Source organism: Oncorhynchus nerka, linkage group LG18 (genome assembly GCF_034236695.1).
Source record: "Oncorhynchus nerka isolate Pitt River linkage group LG18, Oner_Uvic_2.0, whole genome shotgun sequence".
Classification (NCBI taxonomy): Eukaryota; Metazoa; Chordata; class Actinopteri; order Salmoniformes; family Salmonidae; genus Oncorhynchus; species Oncorhynchus nerka.
In genome coordinates, this window is record NC_088413.1 from 64,613,500 (window position 1) to 64,640,185 (window position 26,686).

Consider the following 26,686-nt stretch of genomic DNA (forward strand, 5'->3'; position numbering starts at 1 on the left):
TAAAAAATAAAATTGGTGCCCAAAAATATAGATTTCCGATTGTTATGAAAACTTGAAATCGGCCCTAATTAATCGGCCATTCCGATTAATCGGTCGACCTCTAATATCAATTGTTTTATGACTCCAGAGTAGTACAGTCGTGGCTAAAAGTTGACCTTTTTCAAGACCTCTGCAATCCTGGCATGTTGTCAATTTAACTTCTGGGCCACATCTTGACTGATGGCAGCCCATTCTTGCATAATCAATGCTTGGAGTTTGTCAGAATTTATGGGGTTTTGTTTGTCCACCAGCCTCTTGAGGATTGACCACAAGTTTTCAATGGGATTAAGGTCTGGGGAGTTTCCTGGCCATGGACCCAAAATATCAATGTTTTGTTCGCCGAGCCACTTAGTTATCACTTTTGCCTTATGGCAAGGTGCTCCATCATGCTTGGAAAAGGCATTGTTCGTCACAAAACGGTTCCTGGATGGTTGGGAGAAGTTGCTCTCGGAGGATGTGTTGGTACCATTCTTTATTCATGGCTGTGTTCTTTGGATGTGTTCAAAATTGTGAGTGAGCCCACTCCCTTGGCTGAGAAGCAACCCCACACATGAATGGTCTCAGGATGCTTTACTGTTGGCATGACACAGGACTGATGGTAGCGCTCACCTTGTCTTCTCCGGACAAGCTTTTTCCGGATGCCCCAAACAATCGGAAAGGGGATTCATCAGAGAAAATGACATTACCCAAGTCCTCAGCAGTCCAATCCCTGTACCTTTTGCAGAATATCAGTCTGTCCCTGATGTTTTTTCCTGGAGAGAAGTGGCTTCTTTTGCTGCCCTTCTTGACATCAGGCTATCCTCCAAAAGTCTTTGCCTCACTGTGTGTGCAGATGCAGTCACACCTGCCTGCTGCCATTCCTGAGCAAGCTCTGTACTGGTGGTGCCCTGATCCCGCAGCTGAATCAACTTTAGGAGACGGTCCAGGCGCTTGCTGAACTTTCTTGGACGCCCTGAAGCCTTCTTCGCAACAATTGTACCGCTCTCCTTGAAGTTCTTGATGATCCGATAAATGGTTGATTTAGGTGCAATCTTACTGGCAGCAGTATCCTTGCCTGTGAAGCCCTTTTTGTGCAAAGCAATGATGAGGGCACGTGTTTCCTTAATCAGCATGACAGAGTGATCTCCAGCCTTGTCCTCGTCAACACTCACACCTGTGTTAACGAGAGAATCACTGACATGATGTCAGCTGGTCCTTTTGTGGCAGGACTGAAATTCAGTGGAAATGTTTTGGGGGGATTCAGTTCATTTGCATGGCAAAGAGGGACTTTGCAATTCATCTGATCACTCTTCATAACATTCTGGAGTATATGCAAATTGCCATCATACAAACTGAGGCAGCAGACTTTGAAAATTAATATTTGTGTAATTTTCAACTTTTGGCCACGACTGTAGGCTATTAGGCTTATCCCATTCCCTGCATTAATTAATTTGTCTGCGTGTCTATTCAACATTTGGATGAGAGGAAACCATGCCATGAATGAAGAACGATAGGCCTGTCTTATTTTCACGATTCGGCACATTGAAAACTCAAATTGCTTTGGAAAAAAAGCCTCGTTACCTAATGAAAGCCTATAGCCGACATAACAAAACAATACCTTTACATGAACCTACCAGACGAGCTAAATCACTTCTGTGCTCGCTTTGAGGCAAGCAACACTGAGGCATTCATGAGAGCATCAGCTGTTCTGGACGACTGTGTGATCACACTCTCCGTAGTCAATGTGAGTAAGACTTTTAAACAGGTCAAAATACACAAGGCTGCGGGGCCAGACAGATTACCAGGACGTGTGATCTGGGCATATGCTGACTAACTGGCAGGTGTCTTCACTGACATTTTCAACATGTCCTTGATTGAGTTTGTAATGCCAACATGTTTCAAGCAGACCACCATAGTCCCTGTCCCCAAGAACACAAAGGCAACCTGCCTAAATGACTACAGACCCGTAGTACTCACGTCCGTAGCCATGAAGTGCTTTGAAAGGCTGGTAATGGCTCACATCAACACCATTATCCCAGAAACCCTAGACCCACTCCAATTTGCATACCGCCCAAACAGATCCACAATCTCAATTGCACTCCACACTGCCCTTTCCCACCTGGACAAACGAGCACTTATCTGAGAATGCTATTCATCGACTACAGCTCAGCGTTCAACACCATAGTACCCTCCAAAGCTCATCACTAAGCTAAGGATCCTGGGACTAAACAACTCCCTCTGCAACTGGATCCTGGACTTCCTGACGGGCCGCCCCAGGTGGTGAGGGTAGGTAGCAACACATCTGCCACGCTGATCCTCAACACTGGAGCTCCCCAGGGGTGCGTGCTCAGTCCTGTACTCCCTGTTCACCCACGACTGCATGGCCAGGCAAGACTCCAACACCATCAAGTTTGCAAACGACACAACACTGGTAGGCCTGATCAACGACGACACAGCCTATCGGAGGTCAGAGACCTGGCCGGGTGGTGCCAGAATAACAAACTATCCCTCAACGTAACCAAGACTAAGGAGATGATTGTGGACTACAGGAAAAGGAGGACCAAGCATGCCCCCATTCTCATCGTAGTGGAACAGGTTGAGAGTTTCAAGTTCCTTGGCGTCCACATCACCCACAAAGTAGAATGTTCCAAACACACCAAGACACTTGTGAAGAGGGCACGAGAAAGCCTATTCCCCCTCAGGAAACTAAAAGAGTTGGCATTGGTCCTGAGATCCTCAAAAGGTTCTACAGCTGCTACATCGAGAGCATGGTTGCATCACTGCCTGGTACGGCAATTGCTCGGCCTCCGACCGCGAGGCACTACAGAGGGTAGTGCGTATGGCCCAGTACATCACTGTGGCTAAGCTGCCTGCCATCCAGGACATCTATACCAGGCGGTGTCAGAGGAAGGCCCTAAAAATTGCCAAAGACCCCAGCCACCCCAGTCAGACTGTTCTCTCTACTACCGCATGGCAAGCGGTACCGGAGTGCCAAGTCTAGGACAAAAAGGCTTCTCAACAGTTTTTACCCCCAAGCCATAAGACCCCTGAACACGTAATCAAATGGCTACCCGGACTATTTGCATTGTGTGCCTCCCCCCACCCATCCCCTCTTTTACGCTGCTGCTACTCTCTTATCATACATGTATAGTCACTTTAATTATACATTCATGTACATACTACCTCAATTGGCCCGATCAACCAGTGCTCCCGCACATTGGCTTACCGGGCTATCTGCATTGTGTCCCACCACCTGCCAACCCCTGTTTTACGCTACTGCTACTCTCTGTTCATCATATATGCAGAGTCACTTTAACCATATCTACATGTACATACTACCTCAACCAGCCTGACTAACCGGTGTCTATATAGAATCGCTACTGTTATTTTTCACTATCTTTTCACTGTTTATTTGTTTACTTACCTATTGTTCACTTTATACAATTTTTGTACTATTGGTTAGAGCCTGTAAGTAAGCATTTCACTGTAAGGTCTACACCTGTTGTATTCGTTGCACGTGACAAATAAACTTTGATTTGATTTGACATTCAATGTTGTTTAGATGGTCAAATATTTAATTGAAACTTAAATACATTTTCAAAATCGAATAGTCTATAGGCTGCAAAAATAGCTTACGTTTGTTTTGTAGGCTAATAGCTCAAAGGTTTACCAGCCGCATGGGTTTAAACTTTATATGACCGCTGTATAGTCTAAATGAATGAAAGCCGAATGAATGTAATAACTGATAATTCAGTAAACTAATACCTGCTTGCACTTCTCCAGGCTGTGTATCCATCTACCAGGTTGTTGTCCTCCTTGTCCACGATGACTCAAATCCTTCTAAACTGGATTTCTGGTAAACTGGTTTCCACAATGGTGTGTTTCACCGTCATAACCTTTTTCTTTCTTCTGTTAGAAAGCTAGGTGTCAAGGAAAATAAACATTGTCACGTGGCGAACTGAATTTTTCCCTGCAAATGGACAAATTTAAACGTTTCAGCTCCACACAAATAGACCTACCAATGGACACAGCCTAGGCTCCCAGCCACGCAGCAAGAACAAGTAACAGGGAACTGTTCCAAGCTGCGTGGCTGGAACCCTAGGCTGTGTCTGCCTCACTGCTCACAGCCTAATGACATTCGCAACACAATTCAACACTACTAGCTTCTGGGTTTGTCAAACAAATATTTTGATTTTAAAACAACCCGCAAAATAATTGTTCAGAACCGCAAGCCGACCCGCAGGTTGAAATTGTTATTCATTCCACCCGCCAGCTGATTTGATTTGTTTTAAAAAATGTTGAAGGGGGGGGGGTCAACCACAGAGAACCATGGGTACCTAACTTGATTCCGGACTCTACATCCTTTTGGAGATGTTACACGCCTGGAATGTGAACACAAGCCCTAGAAGAGGTAGTTTTGCTTGCTTTGGTCAAAATGGACCAACTGCTTCACTCACTGTCTTTGCTATCGCTGACCTCTGTGCACACTGATCACATAGGCCAAGAAACAAGTTAACCCTTTCCTGCACAGAAAGTGACCCAGTTTGTTTATTTTGTATTCTCTGTTTTGATTTGTCAGTCATAACTTCATGCAGGTCAGAACATTATCCCACGGTTGGATTTTTAACATTTCTATTCCCACAGCGCTCATGTAGAGAAATACAGGAACTTTGGATATATCCAATAACTTTGAATAGTATGCTCTTTATTCTTGGTATGAGAATCCAAATTAAGTAGGCGTAGTTTGCGTGAGACAGTGGATCTTTATCACGATCATTGTTCTTGTTTGAAATGTCCTGGACCAGTGTAGACCTAGAATGATATTAGAAGCAGCACAGTGAGAGCGTTATAGAGACAAGTTTAGATTTCAGTCTAAACCTTTCAACATGGGCTAATTCAGCCTGCTCTGAGGACCTGACTTTAAGGAACGTAAGCATGTGTGGGGTTCTGGCATATTACCCTTAGGCTACATCATACATTAACTCATGCACAAATACACAAAACAACTCAGTCGATGGTCAGACTGCAGTAATGTTTATCAGATTTCTGTGTACTGTGTAATGACATGTGGCAGGGGAAAAGTAACTCAATTCCCTTTGTGCTAAACCACAGAAAAAAACATGTCTTAAACTGAGAAGAGGAAAGTTATGCCAAGAGACAACAGAAGTTATAAAAGACACCCCCCCCCATTCACATAACAAGCCAAATTGTCTCCCTACGCTGTAATGACTTCCATCTTGTTTGCTGCCACAATTTCTATATCAAAGCAAAAGCTGAATTCAGACTCCTCTATAAGTTGATGGTTTGTTGGAATGAAAAGGATTTACACTCCATCATACCTCCTTTTTACCCGTCTTTCTCCTCTTTGTTGCTGTCAGTTTACTCGGTTCACTTGTGGTTGTTTCCACAGTAACCACTTTCCCCATGACTGACAATGAATAGTGTCCGTCTCCATGACAACTATAGGCTAACCCTTTCAAAGCTCTGGTTTATTTTCAGAGTTTGGCACTGAACTGAAATATAAGGAATGGATTGAAAGTCTTCAGTCTTGAAATTGGTGCAGTAGATCCATGTCTGTGGGGAAAATAAAGGCCTGATGTAGCAGGGTCTGCCCTCCTTAATGGCCTCCGCTTGGAATTTGTCCATATCCATCACCCTGTCACCCCTTAACTTCTCTAGGGTATGGGGCAGCATTTGGAATTTTGGATAAAAAGCATGCCCAAATTAAACTGCCTTCTACTCATGCCCAGAAGATAGGATATGCATATAATTAGTAGATCTGGATAGAAAACACTCAAAAGTTTCCAAAAACGGTTAAAATAATGTCTGTGAGTATAACAGAACTGATTTGGCAGGTGAAAACCTGAGAAAAATCCATTCAGGAAGTAGGATTTTGTTGTTGTTGTAGTTTTCTATTCAATGCCATTACAGGATCTATTGACTTAGGACTCAAATTGCAGTTCCTATGCCTTCCACTAGATGTCAACAGTCTTTAGAAATTGTTTCAGGCTTGTATTCTGAAAAATGAGGGAGTAAGAGCAGTCTGAATGAGTGGACCCTGCCGTGTCAGAGCTTTTTCATGCGCACGACCAGAGAGAGTGCCTTTCTTGTTTACCTTTTATATTGACAACGTTATTGTCCGGTTGAAATATTATAGATTATTTAGGCTAAAAACAACCTGAGGATTGAATATAAACATTGTTTGACATGTTTCTATGAACTTTATGGATACAATTTGGATTTTCGGATATAAAGAGACTTTATCGAACAAAAGGAACATTTATTGAATAAATGAATGTCTTCTGAGTGCAGAGATATGAAGATCATCAAAGGTTAATTATTTTATCTCTTTCTGACTTGTGTAACTCTTCTACTTGGCTGGTTACTGTTTGTAATGATTTGTCTGCTGGGCTATGTTCTCAAATAATTGTAAGGTATGCTTTCGCCTTAAAGCATTTTTTAAATCTGACACCGTGGTTGGATTCACAAGAAGTTAATCTTTAAACCAATGTAAAATAGTTGTATCTTTTCTGAATTTTTATAGTGAGTATTTCTGTATTTGAATTTGGCGCTCTGCAATCTCACTGGATGTTGGCCAGGTGGGACGCTAGCGTCCCACATACCCTAGAGAGGTTAACACACTGTTACCTGACTCTTCCTCCATTACATGTGGCTTGTCTCCCAGCGCCAGAGCTGATGACAGAGGCAGTAGTTATCGGCGCATTTGGGAAGCACACTCCTTTAGTGTCTGTCAGTAAACTTTGCATTTAGTCTACACAGTCAGGAGGCCGTTCATTGGTTGAGATATTGGATTATGTATTTTGTGCTAGGGTTGGACGGTATCCAGACTGTCATACTGTTTTCTGTACCATACCGGCATAAATGTTGGTACCAGAAATGCAAAAAAAGGCATGTTGTATTTTGAGCCAGAGAGACAACAGGTTAAAATCGAAGAAAATAGGTTTTGTGGTTGATATTGCAGTATGTATTTAGTTTGAACAATTTAAATGAGCTAGCATGAGACTGGTTTCGTCTAGACAAACTGTTGCTTAGCAACCAGATAACGTGTTCTGTGGAGAGAAAGTAATGTTGATCCAGAGCATCCCAAACGTGTATGACAGCATGTTCAGGTTCCCGCCAATATCCAGCAACTTCGCACAGCCATTGAAGAGGAGTGGGACAACATTCCACAGGCCACAATCAACAGCCTGATCAACTCTATGCGAAGGAGATGTATTGCGCTGCATGAGGCAAATCGTGGTCACACCAGATACTAACTGGTTTTCTGATCCACGCCTCTACCTTTTTTTATGGTATCTGTGACAACGGATGCATGTCTGTATTCCCAGTCATGTGAAATCCATAGATTAGGGCCTATTTAATTTATTTCAACTGAATGATTTCCTTATGAACTAACTCAAGTAAAATCTTTGAAATTATTTCATGTTGAGTTTTAAATTTTTCTTCAGTGGACTTTCATGAAAGCTTGACAACTTAAAATACAAAGTCAATGTTTGATCACTCCATCAACAAGTAATTACAACACCTAGCCAGCCTATAGGCTTAGGCAAAGAAGATACAATTATTTGGAATGAATTGTTACCTCGACAACAGTCAAGCCAAAGAAGGCTTGCCTCCCTCCCTCAACCATGCTGTGATGTTAATGAGTTATATTTTAGGATACAGGGGCTTGCGAAGGTATTTGCCCTCCTTGGCATTTTTCCTATTTTGTTGCCATACAACCTGGAATTAACATGGATATTTGGGGGGTTTGTATCATTTGATTTACACAACATGCCTACTACTTTGAAGATATGCAAAATATGTTTTATTGTGAAACAAACAAGAAATAAGACAAAATAAACTAAAGCTGAGCATGCATAACTATTCATGGTCCTGAAGGAAGGTGAACCTCTATCCCAGTCTCAAATCTTTGGAAGACTGAAACAGGTTGCCCTCCAGAATTTCCCTGTATTTAGTGCCATCATTCCTTCAATTCTGACCAGTTTCCCAGTCTTTGCCGATGGAAAAACATCCCCACCGCATGATGCTGCCACCACCATGCTTCACTGTGGGGATGATATTCTCGGGGTGATGAGGTGTTGGGTTTGCACCAGACATAGTGTTTTCCTTGATGGCCAAAAATCTCAATTTTACTCTCATCTAGTCAGAGTACCTTCTTCCAGATGTTTGGGGAGTCTCTCACATGCCTTTTGGCGAAAACCAAACGTGATTGCTTATCTTTTTCTTCAAGCAATGGCTTTTTTTCTGGCCACTCTTTCGTAAAGCCCAGCTCTGTGGAGTGTACGGCTTAAAGCTGTCCTATGGACAGATACTCCAATCTCCGCTGTGGAGCTTTGCAGCTCTTTCAGGGTTATCTTTGGTCTGATTGTTTCCTCTGATTAATGCCCTCCTTGCCTGGTCCATGAGTTTTGGTGGACGGCCCTCTCTTGGCAGGTTTGTTGTGGTGCCATATTCGTTCCAATTTTTAATAATGGATTTAATGGTGCTCAGTGGGTTGTTCAAAGTTTGATATTTTTTTATTACTCAATCCTGATCTGTACTTCTCCACAACTTTGTCCCTGACCTGTTTTGAGAGCTCCTTGGTCTTCATGGTGCCGCTTGCTAGGTGGTACCCCTTGCTTAGTGGTGTTGCAGACTCTTTCAGAACAGGTGTGTGTGTGTGTATATATACTGAGATCATGTGACGGATCATGTGACACTTAGATTGTGCACATGTGGCCTTTATTTAACTATGTGACTTCTGAAGGTAATTGGTTGCACCAGATCTTATTTAGGGGCTTCATAGTAAAGGGGGTGAATACATATGCACGCAACACTTTTCCGTTTAAATATTTTTAGAATGTTTTGAAAGGTTATTTTTTTCATTTCACTTCACCAATTTGGACTACTTTGTATGTCCATTACATAAAATACAAATAAAAAATCAATTTAATTACAGGTTGTAATTTTTGTAACTTTTGCAAGGCACTGTAACGTGACAGGTTTGGAATTTAATGTAAGTCGTCAAAAGCTAACAAACTGTCCAAGGGTTGTATGCGGTGGTTTCCCTGGCCAACATAGCCTACAGTCTGTAAAAGCTTGAGAGACTGCCCCTGAAACCTTTCCACTTGTCATTGCATTTAGATCTCTTTCTTGTGTCAAACCGCTTCGGCCAGTAGTGTAGCCTAGTGCTTTTCAAACAATTAGGTCTACCTTGTTTTTACTCCTCGTCGTGATACGCTTTGCTCTTCATGTCTTACATTTTCAGGCACCTATCTCTTTCTAAGGCATTGAACTGTTAAACCTTGTCCATTCCCTACAGATGAGACCAGCTCACCTTGAATGGATTTCATGTCACAGTAGGTCCTGTGGGTTCCTCTTCACTTTAGCTGGAGCAAAATAGGCAGGGATTAGGCCCCTCCAGCCTGCTGTGTGTTGTAAATTCAATCGATCAGCAAGCCTTGCATCTGGCCTGCATTGACAGGGATAAACACATGAGTGCTTAGGGCTCAAAATGCTCAAAATCACCCTCCATTACTGTGTGAGCTCTCCAGAGCAAGAAGAAATGCGAGCGGTAGGGACCAGAGATTCAGGTCATCTGTGAGATTTATTCATCTGCCCACTGTGGTGTACTACAACAGATGTAGAATCAAAATGTGACCAATATTGTCGCAGCAAAATAATCGTGCAGCAACAGGATTTTAATGTTTAGTCCATAATGTTGCTGGATTGGTGGTTAGACTATTAGCTGGCCAAAATTTGGCAACACGAAAAGTGCAGTACTGTTATTAATAACCTGGGCGGCAGATGTCCAACGCTCTAACCACTAGGCTTAGTAACCGAAATGTTGCAAGATCGTATCCCCGAGCTGACAAGGTAAAAATCTGTCGTTCTGCCCCTGAAAAAGGCAGTTAACCCACTGTTCCTAGGCCATCATAGAAAATAAGAATTTGTTCTTAACTGACTTGCCTAGTTAAATAAAGGTAAAAAATAATTTAAGACCTTGTGTTAATGAGTGTTTTCGGTGAATTGTGTAAATCATGAAGCTCATCTGCATTTCCTGCTGTGCAGAAAATGTATCAGCAGCAAAAGAGTGATCAAATTAAAATCCTACATCAGTAGTGATAATAGCCTATCCCAAAACAACAACAGTGTAAGCTTAGTGTGGCCTCTGGTTGTCTGTTTTTTTTGGGGGGGGGGGGGGGTGCTCTGCTTGATTCTACAGTCCACTTACAAAATGGTCTCATTCTTCTTAATTTTTCAGAAAACAAGCCTGAAACAATGTCTAAAGACTGTTGACATCTAGTGGAAGCCATAGGAACTGCAATCTGTGTCCTAACCATTTAGATAATCTATAGGCATTCAATTGAAAACTACCCACATCAAAAACTCCCACTTCCTGGATGGATTTTCCTCAGGTTTTATCAGTTCTGTTATACTCAGACATTATTTTAACAGTGTTGGAAACTTTAGAGTGTTTTCTATCCAATACTACCATGCATATGTATATCCTAGCTTCTGGGCCTGAGTAACAGGCAGTGTACTTTGGGAACGTTTGTCATCCAAACATCAAAATACTGCCCCCTACCCAACAAGCCCAGGATGCATCAAGAGCAGAAAGGAACAATCACTCTGCTCATCCTCGCCTGGGTTAACCCTCCCACCGAGGTGGCAGGTTAGCGTCCACAGGTATCTATACCATCCATATGATGACAGCAGAAAGACATTCAAACTGTAGTTTTATTCCATCTTGCTTAGCGGTTTCCATCATTAACATTTAACATTTACATTTAAGTCATTTAGCAGACGCTCTTATCCAGAGCGACTTACAAATTAATTAGCAGACAATGGCTCTGGATTGATGGACACACTATTGGACTGCTATGGTCAGAGTGAATGACTCTTAGCTCCACTCTGGCCTTCTATACTGCAGGGTCATGGTGGTGATGGGCTATATATATCAAGCTCCAGCTCTAGCAGGGCTCAACTTGGCTCTGAGGATTTGGCCTGGTAATGGATTACATCGTCAGGCAGGGCAGGAGCAGGCCTCTGGAGTACATCTTCCTCACTGTAATCTCTCCTCAAAGGGACAGCTGTGCTCAGAACGACATGATCTCTCAACAGACAGAGGTGGAGGGGGATCCACTGGGTCTGTACTACCTCATGGGAATGAGCGCTTCACCATGGAGTGGGTTGTATGCATTCGTAGTCAGTCTTTGCAACTCCGTTGCTACACTATCACCCGTGCACTTAATTGTGTGTCTCCCTGTCTCTCTCTCCCAGACTGTCAGAGTGGGTGATGATGTCAGTGAGTTGGTATGTATGCTCACCCTTGGTTGAGCTGTAGAAAGAGGTTCACTATGATCTGCCTCTGGTCTGTAAGTCTGCTATACCCTCTACTCTACCAGCATGTGACTGTGGAAGAGTCAGTGCTCAGACACATACACACACACACAGACAATTTCCAGGCACACAGCAGATCACATTTAGTCCATCTCTGGCAGAACGGGAAACGTGGATATTAGTCCAGCCAGCGCTGCTATTATTCCATCATTGTGCAGAGTAGACCCTAGCTGATGTCCCAGACAACAGGACAGAGGACACTACCACCATGTTTCATCCACACAGCTCTACTTTTACCCTCACTTTCTGTGGGAACTCATTTTCTCTGCTGCTCTGGGAACTTGGTGAAACAGGAGCTACTTTTGCTGTTTCACTGTTACTTGATCACTTTTTATAGCAGGTCCAGATTTGGTGTGTTAGCAAGCTGGCGACAGCAGCTGCTGCCCAGTCGTGGTATTAATAAGGCTTACAGGATGTAGTGTCCTTCAGCTTTCCTGGCAGCAGCCTTACTGAGGGATGGGAACTTGGGATGGGCATTGACCAGGGTGTGCCGTGGGGGCAGGCCAGCAAGCCAGGCACATGCAGCCACCTGATGCAGCCACCCAGAAAAGACAGCCAGTGGATTGGAAGACTCGGTCAGTCACACACACAATCTGGCCATCAATACCCACCTCTCACATCTTGGCCAAAATTCTTGAAGTTTTGGCTGCATGAATTTATGCTAGTTGACGTGAGATCATCTGAAAGCTGAGATGGTTACTTTAAACCAACATTTGAACCAACATTGTTGGTTCCTTAGCTTCAGCTTTGGACTCCCATCCTCCACTCAAGCACCAAAGAATGGTAGGCTTATAATAGTGTGGCCAGGTTGGTGGGAGTGCTGGCTCCCACCTTCTGACCCTGGCTGCGACCCTGGTTCTGTAGCACTGTGGATATGGCCAGGCTCCCAAGGTGTTGCCATCTGGAGAATGGTGATGGAACAGGCCTCTGCCATAACTCTGCTGGATAGTCAACCACCAATGCTCCCTGATTCACAATATCTTTGCATACCTAGTAGGGTTTGGCCATACTCATAATCGTATCTGTAAATGTACAGTTTATAGTCGGATCAGATGATATTGGTGATCGGGAAAAAAATGTTTTTTTTAATATGCCTAAGTAGATGTGGGCAAAATACCTCACTGCACGTTCTCACTGCAAATTAGGTGTGTGCGTCTGTGTCCCTCAACTTGCAGTAGGCAGACAAGTTTTCTGTCACAGCGTTTTCATTATTTTTACTTCATTTTTTTTATTTTTTACTTGCCCATGCTTGTAAGATATTTTACACATTTATAGCTTGATAGCAAATGTCCTTGCTGTGTGATTTATCATAGGTGCAGGCAGCAGCAATCTATATTATCAGACCAAAAACATGGAGGAAAAGTGATCAGGTGAAATTATGGAGGAATTCAACTTCTCTCCCCAATCAGGGCAATCAAGCAAATGTATTTATAAAGCCCTTCTTACATCAGCTGATGTCAAAGTGCTGTACAGAAACCCAGACTAAAACTCCAAACAATGAACCTAGGAAGAAACCTAGAGAGGAACCAGGCTATGAGGGGTGGCCAGTCCTCCTCTGGCTGTGCCGGGTGGAGATTATAACAGAACATGGCTAAGATGTTCAAATGTTCATAGCTGACCAGCCGGGTCAAATAATAATAATCACAGTGGTTGTCGAGGGTGCAACAGGTCAGCACCTCAGGAGTAAATGTCAGTTGGTTTTTCATAGCAGATCATTCAGAGTATCTATACTGCTCCTGCTGTCTCTAGAGAGAGCAGGTCTGGGACAAGTAGCACGTCCGGTGAACAGGTCAGGGTTCCATAGCCGCAGGCAGAACAGTTGAAACTGGAGAAGCAGCACGGCCAGGTGGACTGGGGACAGCAAGGAGTCATCAGGCCAGGTAGTCATGAGGCATGGTCCTAGGGCTCAGGTCCTCCAAGAGTAAGAAAGGGAGAGAGGGCATACTTAAATTCACAAAGGACACCAGATAAGACGGGAGAGATACTCCAGATATAACAGACTGATTCTAGCCCCCCGACACACAAACTACTGCCGCATAAATACTGGAGGCTGAGACGGGAGGGGTCGGGAGACACTGTGGCCCCGTCCGATGATACCCCCGGACAGGGTCAAACAGGCAGGATATAACCCCACCCAATTTTCCAAAGCACAGCCCCCACACCACTAGAGGGATATCTTCAATCACCATCCTGAGACAAGGCTGAGTATAGCCCACAAAGATTTCCTCCACGCCACAACCCAAGGGGGGGCGCCAACCCGGACAGGAAGATCACGTCAGTGACACACCCCTCCTAGGGACGGCATGGAAGAGCACCAGTAAGCCAGTGACTGTAATAGGGTTAGAGGTAGAGAATCCCAATGGAGAGAGGGGAACCTGCCAGGCAGAGACAGCAAGGGCGGTTCGTTGCTCCAGTGCCTTTCCGAGTATCGTAACGGATATGGGTAAGCAGGATGAACGTAGAGCCCGCCCTGTTCTTTACAGACAGGCAAAGTAACCAGATGAGTTCTTTAGACCACGTAGAACCTCGCACATGACTGACACGAGAAAGGTGTATGCTGGCACCTGAGTTTCTTTTTCTTCGATCACAGCTAATTACAAAAAATACTCTGATCATAATTGTATCCAGAAAATTGCCCATATCCGTTACGATCCCCGTTTTGTCCGATTACTCGGCACACCCCTAGTACCTAGTATTTCCTAGCATGCCATGTTTTCAGGTTCTCACATAGTGCCAACTAACACTGATGTAAACATGACTATAGATCATTTCCCCTCTCGCCTCTGTCTACACATACAGGGATGTATGCTACCTTTCTCCCACTTATCACTCTCAGCAACCTATCACTTCCTTTTAGAGTCCTTAGCTTGGCCTTTATGATCAAATGTGATTTTGCTTGGCATTGACTTTCAAACCACAGTCAATGAATGAGAGCGTAAGTACTCTGTGAACGGCAGCACTGCTGTCCTCCTGCTGTTGAACATCATACTAATGGAATAATAATAATAATCCCTCCCTCTGTGCCCTGTTCCATGTCATCTTGCCTCATAACAATCCATCCTATCTGAGAGACTAAAGCATGTTTAGGATCACCTCTCCTTCTATGTTGTGAATTTGGGGACCGTTCAATGATGAGTGTTTTTGATAATGAAATTTTTTGACGTGTGTTTGAAATGATGAACGGTTTTACCAGTCCGATCAGGTGCTGTTCCTCGTCCTTCTATTCCTGGCCTACAGTGGTCACATCATTCAGTGTGGTACAGGACTTTTTGAGCAAGGCTCAACTCTGTAGTACAGTTTTTCATAGTAAGTGTCCGACTTAAAGTAACAGAATGACATTTTGTTTGTTTGATAAACCATAAGGACTCCATATCACACATGAATTAATATCCCCCTCAAGGAATGCCTCACATCTGCCCCCGGGCTCCTCGTCAGTAATGAAATCGGAAGAGACAGTGCATGGCCTGGCCATATCAGCTCTAATGATAAAGCGATTACAGTAATAAGTACCTGCAAGATCAGACCTAACTAACGGGATAAAACTCAATGATCTGTCATTAGATCAGATTACAGGGCAGACACTGGGGAAGCCCTGGCCCAGGGGGAGGAGGGTGCTGAGGGGGTGGGATAGAGACAGGCGTCCGGATAATTGTCTGTAAACGGAGGTCATGAGTCTCCATATCTAATATCTACGCTCTGCTTTGAAATGGGGCTGGGTGTGGAGGATAATTATACCCACTTCCCGAAACGACACTTTCTTGTCCAGCAAACACGTGCCGGCGATTCTCATGATAGTCGTATGTTTGACTTAGCGCAGCCTACTCTGAATACTTCAGGACTTGCATATACTGAGGATCTGTGAGTCTAACTCTGCCTCTCTCTCTCATCTTTCTTTCCCTTAGCTGTCCCTTCCTGTCGGTGCAGCTCACCCCAGCCATCCCAGTGATAGGGGGGGTGCTATTTGTCTTTGTGCTGGGGACTCTCTTCAGGACGAGCTTCAGTGACCCGGGGGTCCTGCCCCGAGCTACACCTGATGAGGCTGCAGACCTGGAGAGACAGATCGGTAAGAAGACTTCTATTAGTTCTATGTACTGTATTTATCCCTCCTTCTCAATCATCCCTGTCCACAAACACTCTCTCCTAGGGGTGTGAACATGAAAATGTTTAAACCAAATTGGGGTCCTTAACATTAAGAAAAATCCCTAACCTTTTTTTGTTGTTGCAGAAAGTAAACAGCATAGTGCCCTCAAATGCAACTCTGGACCTCGAAGCCAGTTCCACTGCATTTGATAATTTCCCCCCTCTAATCAGGGACTGATTTAGACCTGGGACACCAGGTGCTTGCAATTCATTGTTATCAGGTTGAACAGAAAACCAGCAGTCTCTGGACCTCGTAGGGTAAGAGTTGAATAGCCCTGGCATAGTGGGTCAATTTCAGCAACAACTAAGAGCGTTGAAGCGTGAGACTAACTTCTCCTCTGTTTTAGTGCCCTGGCTACCACACTGTAAACAAACTCATGCACGTTCGCAGGTACTGTGAGAGCAAACTGTTGCATCTCGCTCATCTTTAAAGCCTAATCACTGATGATAGGCCTTGTTGAGTGATTTTGCATCCATTGCTGTTGATTGAAGATAGATGGGCCTAGTGCACAGTTCTGATTCTGTTTGCCATTAGGACCTACCTGCCTATAATGTGCCCCTCTCCTCTCTCTCTGTTCCTCGCTTTGAAATATGCGAGTGTTTGTGTTGCCGGAAGTGTGGCAAACTAATCGGTCTCCTCCATCCTAAAAATACTGAATCTCAGGAGTCGATTCTTAGGGGAATCCAATTTTGACACCCCTGAAATGGGAGTTGACATCGTGAGTCAATGTGCAAGGAGTTGAGGAATCCGAAGAGCCGTTCTGAGCTGCTCTGTGGAATGAAGCTTTGCTTAGCTATAGAAGCTGCCAAGTCTGGCGCTTCCCCGGATGATGATGATGCTGATGATGAAATGTTTGTTCAAGTGTCTGTCTGGCGGGCAATCCGTTTTTTTCCTCTTTCATTGAGACCTCACATTTGATACGAGACGTGATCAACTTTAAGACCAATAAATACATTTGGAAGTATAGGCCTATATCGTTTCTCTCACTTTTGATAGACTCATGTTAAGCAGCTTTTGGTGAAACCTAGCTACTGTACTTTCCCACTGTGAATCTCTTATATGATAATCTATATACATTAACTCCTTCGAGATACTGAGTGTACAAAACATTAAGAACAGCTGCTCTTTCCATTAGACTGACAAGGTGAAATCTATGATCCCTTATTGATGTCACTTGTTAAATACACTTCAGTCAGTGTAGATGAAGGGGACGACACCGGTTAAAGTAGGATTTTGAAACCTTGAAACAATTGTGACATGGATTGTGTATGTGTGCCATTCAGAATGTGACAAAAAGTGTCTTTCGAATTGGTTATGGTAGTAGGTGCCAGGCGCACCAGTTTGTGTCAAGAACTGCAATGCCGCTGGGTTTTTAAGAACAGTTGAAAACAGTTTGCTGTGTCTATCAAGGATGGACATCCAAAGGACATCCATCCAACTTGACACAACTGTAGGAAGCATTGGAGTCAACATATGCCAGCATCCCTGTGCAACGCTTTCAACACCTTGTAGAGTCCATGCCCCAATGAATTGAGGCTGTTCTGAGGGAGAGAGGGTGTGCCACTCAAGATTAGGAAGGTGTTGTTAATGTTTTGTACACACACTGTATTATGCTCTTATCTGTGTCAGGAGTCTGAATCAGGAGTTGTTCTTCAGGCCCTCATTAAACAAACAGCAGAGTGGTGTTTTTATTCATCTTGTTTGGAGACTTAAGCTTTGGGAGGGAGCGGAGGCATGGTAGCACTCGCTCTGCCCCCCATTCGGTTAATGTCAACGTGTGTGGCATCAGAGAATGCACTCTGAATGAACTCTGCCCTGCATCTGCTGTGGGAACTTGAGCCCATTACACCTCTTCAAAACTACGTCTCCCATGTTCTTAGTGCAGTAGCTCTGTAGTCCATCCCAGGAGCACCTTCCACTACCATGCCCATGTTTGTCATTGTCAGCGTCCAAACAAATTGCCTCTTGCCCAGGTCCAATGGTATATCTGTAGTGGTGTACCAAGCATTGATTTGCTGCTACCTAGATCCAGCCAGAACTGTATATTTACCTCTTCTTGATAGAAACCTCTGGATCCAGCTATTGCACAATGATGATTTTAGGAGTATGTTGGGGCACACATCCAGGCCAAGTACAGAGCATTCCTCCAGTTTGTGAAAGCTGCAGTCCTGACTAATGCTACCCATACAACCACCTCAGGCTATAGCTCTTTTTTTTCAGGAATCCCAGGTTCAACCCACTGACAGAAAAAGATCCCTGGTTGTTCTGATAGTGAGGAGAGAGGAAAAAGCCATGTTAAAGGTCCAATGAGCTATTTAAACAACAACAACGTACACTCACTGCCAGTGTTTTGGTAAAAACCTGAAGAATGGGCCTGGAGGAATGTAATCATTCTCAAATTCATAAGCTGCTATGGATGCAAGGACTGACCATCGATGATATCAAAATGATAGCTTTAACCATGTTTTGAGGCTTTTCAGTTTTTAACATCTACTTTGTTTACGAATATTGGAGTAAAACTATCTTATGTTTTGGGTTTTGATGGGGTAGGACAGTTCAACTAAGATCATGAAGCATTTATAAGTTTATATTATTGAGTAAATATAATGAATTTACAAGTCCAGAAATGGATGTAGCAACTGCTGATTGACCCTTTTAAATGCTGACTCTCTGCACCCCCCCCCCCCCCCCCCCCAACCATTGCCCACTGTAATGCTCTATTCATGGTATGGCTGGATGATATGCAGATGCATTAGAGCAAATCTGTTAGCACTTACCCTGATCCAGCACTTACCCTGATCCAGCTCCTACAAGGTGTTGGCATCCTCTGCTCTGGACACTCACTCACTGTTTCTTTGTTTTATCTCTGTCTTCACTCAATCTTCACATTCCTGGATCCATCTTTCCCCTCTTTCTCTTTCTTTCACTATATTGCATTAATCTCTCTGGCCTGCTCTCGGTCACCAACTTTTCCATCTCCCTTTCCATCAAACACACACACACGTACGTCAGGGCTCATTCCTCACATTTCCAGACTGTATTTCTCAGGCTGACTGTTGTACTGTTCCCATTCCTCCTCAGAACAGCCCAGACAGCCATGCTCTCCTCTCCTCTAGTAGTGCAGCATCCTTATATAACCACACACACACACACACACACACACACACACACACACACACACTAACAGCAAGTCTCTGAGGAGAAGACTGGCCTTGTCTGCAGAGAAGCAAGTCTTGTTTTCTCTTATTAGTGGTGCTCTGTCTCTGTGTTCTTCACAGCATTAGGAGAACGTGTGAGTATGCAGTGTTGACATAACATGGTTTGTTGTCTGCTCTTCTTCGCTGGATTGATTAGGATTCCACAGCCCACTCTGCTGCTGGTATGAAATAGTCACTTCCTTTACAGCGTATGGTGTCATGAAGCTGATGATGGGTTTTAACTGTCAGTGTTAACAGAGTTGTAACTGTGCCGACACAGACTAGAAACTCACTGGCAACTCGGCTTCCTGTCATCATCTCCCTGCCTGCCTGGGTTAATATGTTGTGGGAAAATACCAGAGTCTGGCAGCCCGTCTGTAAATGGGCTGATAGAGCCACCACTTCAACTCAAATTGCTGTGTTTTTATTTTTACAAGCCCACATTGTCTAGCAGTGTTTATGTTTGAAACAGACTCCTGGGCCTATGAGAGATGAGAGAACATAGTATCTCATCCAAAAGTATTTATTGTTAACTGTATTTTGGTTCTGTTTCTTGGTTGTTTTTAATTAGTTTGATTCCATTTGAAAGACAGTGTTGAAGGTAACGAGCCGTGGGTTCACAGGACCAGGTCTGATGTTTGGTGAGTGAATGACTAAATATAAGCACATTGAGTCATGGATCTGGTTCTTCTGGAATAGTGGAGGGACTGGGTCACAGAGGAAGAGAGATATAGCCCCCTAGACACCACTACGAGAACATAACCAACAAAAATGGGTCACATCTCTACTTTGCACGTTCTTCCACTGCAAATCTACCATTCCAGTGTTTTACTTACTATATTGTATTTACTTTGCCACCATGGCCTTTTTTTGCCATTACTTCCCATCTCACCTCATTTGCTCACATCGTATATAGACTTGTTTATACTGTATTATTGACTGTATGTTTGTTTTACTCCATGTGTAAGTAACTCTGTGTCGTTGTATGTGTCAAACTGCTTTGCTTTATCTTGGCCAGGTCGCAATTGTAAATGAGAACTTGTTCTCAACTTGCCTACCTGGTTAAATAAAGGTGAAATCAAATAAAAACTAAAAACACGCTGGGTATGTACATAGTCCATGGTAGGCTTTGAGGGGACTCCTACTCTAGGTACACCTATAGAACATACCTTGGCAGTAGTAGACCTTACTGTAGACTACTTTATTACTGACCTCAACCCAGTCTCTCAGAGTGTTCAGTCAGCCCACTGACACCCCTATCAGATCACAGCTAAATCTACACTACCGTAGAGAAGTTAAAAGGCTAATTGATCATTAGAAAACCCTTTTGCAGTTATGCTAGCACAGCAGAAAACTGTTTTTCTGATTTAAAGAAGCAATAAAACTGTCCGCCTTTTAGACTAGTTGAGTATCTGGACCATCAGCATTTGTGGGTTTGATTACAGGCTCAAAATGTCCAGAATCAAAGTACTTTCTTCTGTAACTCGTCAGTCTATTCTTGTTCTGAGAAATGAAGGCTATTCCATGCGAGAAATTGCCAAGAAACTGAAGATCTCATACAACACTGTGGACTACTCTCTTCACAGAAAAGCGCAAACTGGCCCTAACCAAAATAGAAAGAGGAGTGGAAGGCCCCGGTGCACAACTGAGCAAGAGGACACGTACATTAGAGTGTCTAGTTAGAGAAACAGACACCTCATAAGTCCTCAACTGGCAGCTTCATTAAATGTTACGCAAAACACCAGTCTCAACATCAACAGGGAAGAGGTGACTTCGGGATGCTGGCCTTCTAAGCAGAGTTCCTCTGTCCAGTGTCTGTGTTCTTTTGCCCATCTTAATATTTTATTTTTATTGGCCAGTCAATATGTATTTTTCTTTGCAACTCTGCCTAGAAGGCCAGCATCCTGGATCGCCTCTTCACTGTTATCTCAAGTTGAGGGAGCGTGCAGTTGGCATGCTGACCTCAGCAATGTCCACCAGAGCATTATTATTTCTCTACCATAAGCCGCCTTCAACGTCGTTTTAGAAACATTTTCAGTACGTCCAACCGGCCTCACAACCGCAGACCATGTGTATGGCTTTGTGTGGGCGGACCTCCACATCCGGCTTCTTCACCTGTTGGATCATGAAAGACCAGCCACCTGGACAGCTGATGAAACTGGGTTTGCACGACCAAAGATCATGGGAAGCTCATCTGCGTGTTCATCATCCTCACCAGGGTCTTGACCTGACAGCAGTTTGGTGTCCTGACCAACTTCAGTGGGAAAATGTTCACCTTCGATGGCCACTGGCATGCGGCAGAAGTGTGCTCTTCACGGATGAATCCCGGTTTCAACTGTACCGGGCATATGGCAGACGTGGGCGAGTGGATTGCTGATGTCAATGTTGTGAACAGTGCCCCATGGTGGTGGAGTTATGGGGTTTACATATTTTTGTATCCTGTGCATGTGACAAAATACACTGTCTTTACCAGAGAGGGTAATGTGAAGAACATGACTTTCACCAAAGTCAGATTAGGATATAGGCCACGGACTAGATTTTTTATTTAGAGTTTTTCCTTATTTTAGGCTACTACATTTATCACTTTTAGTCTTGAAGTCTTTGGTTCTTTACAGCACTACTTTCTCTGTTTAGCACATGGCCTCACGTGAATCCTTAAAGAGATGGGTGGGGCTAAGACTTAAGAGGGTGTGAACGATACTGAATTGGTGTAGACAAAGAGAAGCTCGCCAGTAGGCGTACCAAAACATTCAAGGGCCATTTTCTCAAACGTGGGGTTACAAGTTGATCCAACTTTCAAAGCTAAATTACTTTCCCATTGTTCCTCAAGTGTAGTGTATGATATGCCACTTTCCACTCGGAGTCTCTACTTTTGTCCAATGTAAAAAATAAAATAAAAAGCGTTTCAAATTTTGCTACATAGGAGCGAGTCCAGGTTGTGGGTCACATGTATCAATGAATTGGCCAGGGCACTAGAACAGTGTGCAGCACCCGCCCTCACCCTACTGGACTCAGAAATCAAATGTCTACTGTTTGCAGAAGATCTGGTGCTTAGCACGTAGATCTTCTGCACAGATTCTGTCAGACCTGGCCTTGACAGTGAATCTCAGTAAGACAAAAATAAAGGTCCAAAAAAGGTCCAGTCACCAGGACCAGAATTACAAATTCCATCTAACACCATTGTCCTAGAGCACACGAAAACTATACGTACCTTGGCCTAACATCAATCAATCAAATGTATTTATAAAGCCCTTTTTACATCAGCAGATGTTACAAAGTTATATACAGAATCCCAGCCTAAAACACTAAACAGTAAGCAATGCAGATGTAGAAGCACGGTGGAAAAACACAGGTAACTTCCACAAGGCTGTGAATCATCTGAGACGAGGCAAGAAGGGCCTTCTATGCCATCAAAAGGGAACATAAAACTCAACATCACAATTAGGATCTGGCTAAATATAATTCAGTCAGAACCCAGAGTTCTGGGGTCCACTCACTAACCAAGAATTCACAAAATGGAATAAACATCCAATTGAGACTCTGCATGCAGAAATATACTTGGCGTACAACGCAAAATCTCAAACAATGCATACAGAGCAGAATTAGGACCATGCCCACTAGTTATCAACAATCCAGAAAAGAGCAGTTAAATTGTACAACCACCTAAAGGAAGTGATGCCACCACAAAGCCCACAAAGCAAGCACCCTTCATGGTGTGAGAGGAGGAAGGAATTTAGCTTATAGTTTCTGCATGCTGTGTTCCACTTTGTTTATGCTACAGCTCTGTGGTCAGTCGCAATTTGCAGACAAAAACACGACAAAGAAAGAAAGAAAGAAGGACAGATAGTGGGGGCTTGGAAAGAGGGAGAGAGTGGAGGGACAGGAGGGGAGTGTGAGGGCTCCCTGTGTCCGTGTGAAGGGTGTCCTGTGGTGGCCAGCTGATAGGCGATAGAGGGTGATGTGATTATCAGGTCCCTGAAGTGCGATCTATCACACATTACACTCTGCTCTGTCAAGAACCATACACACCCTCCACGGGGGTACAGCAATGCTGGGAGACAGGCTGTCTGCAGTCTCTCACTCATTCTCACACAAAGTGTGTATCCACTGGGCTATTGAATTTGAGCCAGGGGGTGAAAGCAAAATTAAAAAGGTGAAATAGAATAAAAGATGAAAACCCTTCATGGGTTAACAATCAGTAATCGTCATTTTTGGACACGATTATGGCCGATTACATTGCACTCCACGAGGAGACTGCGTGGCAGGCTGAGTACCTGTTATGCGAGTGCAACAAGGAGCCAAGGCAAGGTGCTAGCTAGCATTAAACTTATCTTATCTTAACATAAACTAGTAATGTAGTTAACTAGTGATTATCTAGCTTGTCTTGTGTTGCATTTAATCGATGAGGTGCCTGTTAATTTATCATTGAATCACAGCCTACTTCGCCAAACGGGTGATTTAACAAGCGCATTCGTGAAAAAAAGCACTGTTGTTGCACCAATGTGTACCTAACCATAAACATCAACTCCTTTCTTAAAATCTATATAAATCTAATATATTTTTAAACCTGCATATTTAGTTAATATTTCCTGCTAAAATGAATTTCTTTTAACTAGGGAAATTGTGTCACTTGCGCTCTGTGCAACAGAGTCCGGGTATATGCAGCAGTTTGGGCCACCTGGCTCATTGCGAACTGTGTGAAGACCATTTCTTCCTAACAAAGACAGCCAACTTCACCAAACGGGGGATGATTTAACAAAAGCTCATTTGCGAAAAAAGCACAATCGTTGCACGAATGTACCTAACCATAAACATCAATGCCTTTCTTAAAATCAATACACAGAAGTATATATTTTTAAACCTGCATATTTAGTTCAAAGCAATCCATGTTAGCAGGCAATATTAACTAGGCAAATTGTGTCACTTCTCTTGCGTTCATTAAGACATTACATTGGAGGTTGTGCAATGTAACAGCAATATTTAGGCTTATAGATGCCACTTGTTAGATAAAATGTAGGACGGTTCTGAATTTCACTGAAAGAATAAACATTTTGTTTTCGAAATGATAGTTTCTGGATTTGTCCATATTAATGATCGAAGGCTCGTATGTCTGTGTGTTATTATATTAGATTGAAGTCTATGATTTGAAAGAGCAGTCTGACTGAGCGGTGGTAGGCAGCAGCAGGCTCGTAATCATTCATTCAAACAGCACTTTAGTGCGTTTTGCCAGCAGCTCTTCGCTGTGCTTCAAGCATTGCGCTGTTTATGACTTCAAGCCTATCAACTCCTGAGATTAGGCTGGCAATACTAAAGTACCTATTAGAACATCCAATTGTGAAAGGTATATGAAATCCAAATGGTATAGAGAGAAATAGTCCAATAATAACTACAACTTAACACTTCTTACCTGGGAATATTGAAGACTCATGTTAAAAGGAACCACCAGCTTTCATATGTTCTCATGTTCTGAGCAAGGAACTTAAACTTTAGCTTTCTTACATGGAACATATTGCACTTTTACTTTCTTCTCCAACACTGTTTTTGATTTATTTAAACCAAATTGAACATTTTCTTAATTTATTTGAGAATAAATAGATTTTATTGATGTATTATATTAAGTTAAAATAAGTGTTCATTGTTCATTCAGTATTGTTGTAATTGTTATTATTACAAATATATATATATATAAATTGTCTGATTTTAATCGGTATCATCTTTTTTTTGGGTCCCCCAATTGGTATCGGCGTTAAAAATCATAATCGGTCGACCTCTAATATAAACATCCATGTATTTAATTTATTTAACCATGCCAGTAAGTTAAGAATCAGTCCTCAATAGCAATATAAAGAAACGAGGAAACAAGCATGATAAATACACTAAACAAAACTATAAATGCAACATTCAAACATTTTACTGAGTTACAGTTCATATATGGAAATCAGTCGATTTAAATAAATTCTTTAGCTCTAATCTATGGATTGCCCATGACAGATATGCATCTGTTAGTCACAGAAAAATATGCATCTCTTGGTCACCTTAAAAAAACAAAAACAAGGTAGGGGCTTGGATCAGAAAACCAGTGGTGTAACCACCTCATGCAGCATGGCACATCTCCTTCGCATAGAGTTGATCAGGCTGTTGATTGTGGCCTGTGGAATGTTGTTCCACTCTTCAATGGCTGTGCGAAATTGCTGGACATTGGTGGGAACTGGAACACGCTATCATACACGTCGACCCAGAGCATCCCACACATTCTCAATGGGTGACCTGCCTGGTGAGTATGCAGGCCATGGAAGAACTGGGACATGTTCAGCTTCCAGAAATTGTGTACAGATCCTTACGACATGGGGCAGTGCATTATCATGCTGAAACATGAGGTGGTGGAGGCATGGCACGACAATGGGCCTCAGGATCTCGTCACGGTATCTCTGTGCATTCAAATTGCCATCAATAAAATGCAATTGTGTTCATTGTCCGTAGCTATTGCCTGCCCATACCATAACCCCAACTCCACCATGGGGCACTCTGTTCACATTGTTGCCATCAGCAAACCACTCGCCCACACAACTGCTTAATGCCCGGTTCAGCTGAAACTGGGATTCATCCGTGAAGAGCTTACTTCTCCCGCATGCCAGTGGCCATCGAAGGTGAACATTTTCCCACTGCATTTGGTTACGACACCGAACTGCAGTCAGGTCAAGACCCTGGTGAGGTCGATGAACACACATACGAGCTTCCTAGATGATGTTTGGTTGCGCAAACCCACAGTTTCATCAGCTGTCTGGGTGGCTGGTCTTTCATGATCCCGCAGGATAAGAAGCCAGATGTGGCTTCTCTAAATTCTCTAAAGCGACGGAGGCAGGCTTTGGTTAAAAAATTAACATTGAATTCTCTGTGAATAGCGCTGACTGCAGACATTTCTGAAGTCAGCATGCCAATTGCACACTCCCTCATCTTGAGACATCAATGGCATGTTGTGACAAAACTGTACATTTTTGTGGCCTTTTATTGTCCCCAACACACGGTGCACCTGTGTAATGACCATGCTGTTTAATCAGCTTCTTGATATGCCACACCTGTCAGGTGGATGGTCTATCTTGGCAAAGGAGAAATGCTGACTAACAGGAATGTGAAGAGATTTGTGCACAACATTTGAGAGAAATAAGCTTTTTGTGATTATGGAACATTTCTGGGATCTTTTGTTTCAGCTCATGAAACATGGGACCAACACTTTACATGTTGTGTTTATATTTTTGTTCAGTGTATAATGATACTACAGCAGTATCAGTATACTGTAGTGACCCTATATGACCTGGATTGACTGTGTGGACCTTTAAAACCATAGAATCAGGTTTTTAGAATGGACATCGAACCTTACGATTCCTAATCTTTTGGTTTCTGTACCCCACAAAGTACTTCCTCGTGTGCATTTTACCAGTCTTCCCAAGTACCCTGTCGAAATAGCCCAAGTACCACTTGGAGTACAATACCCCAGGTTGGGTACTACTATCTTAGTGTACCTGTGTGGTCCTCAAAATGATACTGACTGCTACTGATGATTGGCGTCATGGTGTGCACAATCTCCAGTTAGTCTCCGGCCCAAGTTTTTTTTTTATATATATATTTTTCACCTTTATTTAACCAGGTAGGCTAGTTAAGAACAAGTTCTCATTTACAACTGCGACCTGGCCAAGATAAAGCATAGCAGTGTGAACAGACAACACAGTTACACATGGAGTAAACAATAAACAAGTCAATAACACAGTAGAAAAAAAGAGTCTATATACATTGTGTGCAAAATGCATGAGGAGGTAGGCAAATAATGACAATTTAGCAGATTAACACTGGAGTGATAAATGATCAGATGGCCTCTGGTGTGCAAAAGAGCAGAAAAGCAAATAAATATAAACAGTATGGGGATGAG

The 26,686-nt window shown here is 43.2% G+C and overlaps 1 protein-coding gene across 8 annotated transcripts in view; it reads left to right on the forward strand.

Annotated features, from left to right (window-relative positions):
- Positions 1–26,686, forward strand: part of LOC115146335 (palmitoyltransferase ZDHHC14-like) — an 89,321-nt gene that overhangs the window by 20,979 nt on the left and 41,656 nt on the right. For all 8 annotated transcript variants that reach the window (XM_029688358.2, XM_029688354.2, XM_029688352.2 and 5 more), the window contains one exon: positions 15,327–15,487. In XM_029688358.2, coding sequence (XP_029544218.1) covers positions 15,327–15,487 — 161 coding nt within the window. The remainder of the gene's footprint in view (positions 1–15,326; positions 15,488–26,686) is intronic.